Source organism: Stegastes partitus, unplaced genomic scaffold (genome assembly GCF_000690725.1).
Source record: "Stegastes partitus isolate 25-593 unplaced genomic scaffold, Stegastes_partitus-1.0.2 Scaffold1654, whole genome shotgun sequence".
Classification (NCBI taxonomy): Eukaryota; Metazoa; Chordata; class Actinopteri; family Pomacentridae; genus Stegastes; species Stegastes partitus.
In genome coordinates this window covers 92,471-96,332 of record NW_007579385.1, presented here as the reverse complement: position 1 = coordinate 96,332, position 3,862 = coordinate 92,471, and the positions used below count along the sequence as shown (strand labels likewise).

General features: G+C 49.0%; 1 protein-coding gene across 1 annotated transcript in view; it reads right to left on the bottom strand.

Annotated features, from left to right (window-relative positions):
* Nucleotides 1–149: 149 nt before the first annotated feature.
* Nucleotides 150–3,862, bottom strand: part of LOC103371829 (uncharacterized) — a 38,694-nt gene continuing 34,981 nt past the window's right edge. Inside the window, exons 26-27 of the mRNA XM_008301285.1 lie at nt 2,496–3,279; nt 150–1,915 (exon numbers count right to left, since the gene is read on the bottom strand). Coding sequence (XP_008299507.1) covers nt 1,420–1,915; nt 2,496–3,279 — 1,280 coding nt within the window. The 3' untranslated portion in view covers nt 150–1,419. The remainder of the gene's footprint in view (nt 1,916–2,495; nt 3,280–3,862) is intronic.

The window sequence follows — 3,862 nt, the reverse complement described above, 5'->3', positions numbered from 1 at the left end:
TCATAAATTATAAAACAAATGTGCTCTGATGTTTTCTGACAGGTGATGTCTAAAGCTTTGGAAATCACATCAAATTACAATAAATCCAAATTCTGAGGTCGAACTGCACTCGCAGCTCAAGCTAAGATCAAGAAAACCTCGAGACCAAATCACTGGTTTCTGCAGGCAGATTTATTACAAAAAAAACCTTATGTAAAAAAAAAAACAACAAAAAACAAGATAAAAATGAGATTTAAGTTAAAACCAGTCTGTTACAGAATCTTTTCCAACATACAACAGCAACTAAACACAAACAGTTGTGGAGTGGGAAACCACACATTCAGTACAAAAACCGTTTCATTTTTTACAAGATATAAACAGCTGGAAGACGTGTAAGGCCGTCTGTCTGTCTGTCTGTCTGCTTCCATTACAGACCTTCTGTTTTTAGTTCTTCCACGGTATCAGTTTTCACAAAGAAGCAGCTCTTGTTTCCTTGGTGGAGACAACATCCTCAAGGATCAATCCATTGCTAGTAAAATTTCTCTTGTGTCTAAAAAAATCTTTTATGTCCCGTTTGGCCGTCAGTCACAAGCTGCATCAGAACCGTCAAAGTGGGGGTGCGTTACAGGAAGCTGGGAGTTGGGATTCCACTGGTTTTACATTTGAGTCAAAGCTCTGTCTCAGAGCAGAGTCCAGTCATCCTGGAAACAAAGAGGCTCCTGAACTGAGCCCCGTCATTCAGCCGGACATCACAAAGCCTTCTGTCTGTCGTTCTCAGGTGGTTGTTTTTATGTCACATATGTTCAAAAGTTCAAAGCTTCATCGTTGTTGAAGGTGCATACATTTCTTCTACATTTGTTTTTGACTCCACACTCTGCAGACCACACCAGGTTCACTTCTTATTCTGGTTTTCATTGTCATTTGTAAGCAGGATGATGCAAAAACGACCTTCTGGTACAGACTGAGCTCACACACAGAGGAGTGAATTACATTGACGGATTTATTTTTTTTTTTAAACATCAATGGAAGACGCCTCTCCGTGTGTGAATTAAAGTAAATCTTGTTATTTTACAGCAGCCTGCCGTCAGTGTTTTTTGTTTGAATTAAAGTTGCTAATGAGCAGCGTCACGTTCAGCTGGTTTGAATCGAGTTTTATTTTTTTAAACACACAGTCTGTTCTGGCATCTGTGTCTGTCGCTGTCCAAAAAAATAAAAAATAAAAAAAGGCAAGAAAAGCACAGAGTGCTGCAGGACGGTGCTGGACCGGCGCTGAGCCTCCTCCTGGTGGTGGTGGTGGTGGTGGTAGCTCGTGAAGTGTGGCAGCAGCGTGCAGAGTGGCGACACGCCTTCGCTCCTCTGTAGCACCTGGTAGTTTTCGGGATGTTTTTGGTTTTCTACCTGAGCTGCGGTTCGATCAGCTGGTGTAGTCAAACCTGCCGTCTACATCCCATTGAAGCCCCCTCCTCGCTGCCCCCCTCTGTACCTGGCTCCGCCCTGACCTGCAGGGCCGTGGTATCCTCCCAGCAGTCCAGGGCCGCTGAAGTCCCTGCCGCTCTGCTGGAAGCCCCACACCAGGGCAGCCGCACCTGTGGGGCCTAAACCCGCTGGCCATACCGGCGTGTGCCCCAGGAAGCCCCTTATCCCCCCCAGGGAGGACAGGGGCCCCAGCATAGGGCCCGGGGAGAAAGGCTGACTGTGGAGTCGAGGCAGCAGTGGGGGATGCAGCAGGCCGTCACCTCGCTGCTGGCTGTGAGGGGCCGGGTTCAGCTGCTGTTTATTCGGATGCTGCTGTAGTTGGGGCACAGCAGGTCTCGGGTTGCCGTCCTGGTCCGTTACCGCGGTGATATTCCCAGTTACTTTGGCGCTGCTGGCTGTGCTGTTGGCCGGTGCTGCTTCCTCAGCTCTGACTGGCTGCTCCCGACCTGACGGAGCGCCGCTGCAGGGAGGAACAAGAGGAGGGTCATTAAGAACAAACAGGAAAATCAGGAAACACTGTGTGTGGAGCTGAGATGCTGCCGCAGTCAACAGAGCCGAGTGACGGCGTTCGTTCTCTTTCTCTAGAATCTCTTATCTGATTCCACACGGGGATATCTAGCCTTGTTGCATATCCCAGCTTGTTAGGAAGCTGAGGTCAGAGCGAAGGTCAACCACAGCAACACTCTGGCAGGTCGAGGTGTTTTCTTTTGTTGCCATTGTCTTTTTCTTTTCATCATTTTCTTTATTCCACATAATAGTCGTGTAAAAGAGGGAAAGAAATGAAGTAATAAATCTCACATCTATTCTTTTTTTAACTACACCATCACTGATGCTTTGGCAAACTTGTTGACCTGATATTCATGACACTAACCTGAAAAAATGTCGCTTAGGTTCTACATCATTTATTGAACTTTTAATTGTTGTGATTCAGCTGCTGGAACACACACACTCACCCGGGAGCTTCAGAACCAGTTCAAATATTACAAATCCATCATATTGGAGACTGAATTCTGATCGATCCAGCATGCCGTAGAACTGACCTCGATCCGTCGCCGTCTACAGAAGCAGCTGCGGTGCTGCAGGTCGCTGCAGGTTCTGCTTCTTTATCTCTCCGCTTATTGGCTGAGTCAGTCCGACTGCTCGCTCCTGCTGTCTTGTGATTGGGTGGAAGGGTAGACGAGTCAGTGTTACCGGGACCGCTGCTTCCTCCCGCCGTTCTCAGAGCACCCCCTCTCTGATCTGCAGCCTCTGCTTCTGCTCGGGGTGCCTCTGTGGGAGCCTTCTGCCTCTCCTCCTCCAGCTCTGGCTGCAGCTCAGAGTGAATGAAGTCCAGAGTGGCTGCCACCGCCCTGCCAGGAGTGAGCTGGACCGAGTCGTCGGGAGGAGGGCTGCTGTGATCGCTGCCTGCACCAGCCGGAGTGTCAGTAAGGCTCTTGATGGGGTTGATGCTCAACTCCGCCTGCAGCTCCAGCAGCTGCTTCCGCTGTTGTAGCTGTTGCAGCTGCGCCTGACGCTCCGCACGCAACTGCGAGATGGCCTGTCGGAGAACCTCGCAGTCTTTGTCTGAAGGAGGCAGGACTCCTTCCCTGCAGGAGGCGTCTGGGACGAGCTGATCGGAGAGGTGGGGGAGAGAGGGGTGGCTGGAGCCGGGCTGAGGGAGGACCTGCTGGGGCTGGTGGCCAGAGGGCAGGGAGTGGACGTGCTCTGGGAAGGTGGAGGGAGAACGTTCAGAACCCGACACAGAGCTCCCCTGATTGAGCTGCCTGCTGTGACCTGAGGACAGAGATGAACACTGAGTAGAACCCACAGACTGACAGGAGAACGCTGAGAGACGGCAGAAGAGGAGACACATGAACGATCAATAACAGATTCACTGGCGAAATGAAACAAATACAGCCGCTGTATCTTCCCACCACTTCAACTGCTTCATTTTTACTGCCTGTACACGAGCAACTCCACGAACAGACAGAGTAAATATCAGGTTACACTGCAAATGAGATGCATCCTCTGCAGTAAACAACCTGTGGCTGTAATAACGTCTTCACAGTGGTGTGATATTAAACTATTTCTCAAAGCTGATCTACACGATGGAGCAACTTGTTCACTGTCGTTATCGTTAGTCCAGCTGCTGAAAACAGCTGCTCAGCTGGAACAGACATCCAGAAATACTGTCGCAGCAACTTGAGTCCAGAAAGTCTGTCAGAATTAGGAGCCACCTCTGAAATGGATTTACACTCAGAGCAGAGCGTCACTGATACATTCATCACTTTACAGGTTACAGCTGCTCTCTGCTGACAGACACTCAGCTTTAGACTTTTAATCAGTTAATTTATTATTAATGTTATCATTTATTAATAAATCGTTAACATCCTCATGTTCAGCACTTTGGGTTATGACCACACAGTAG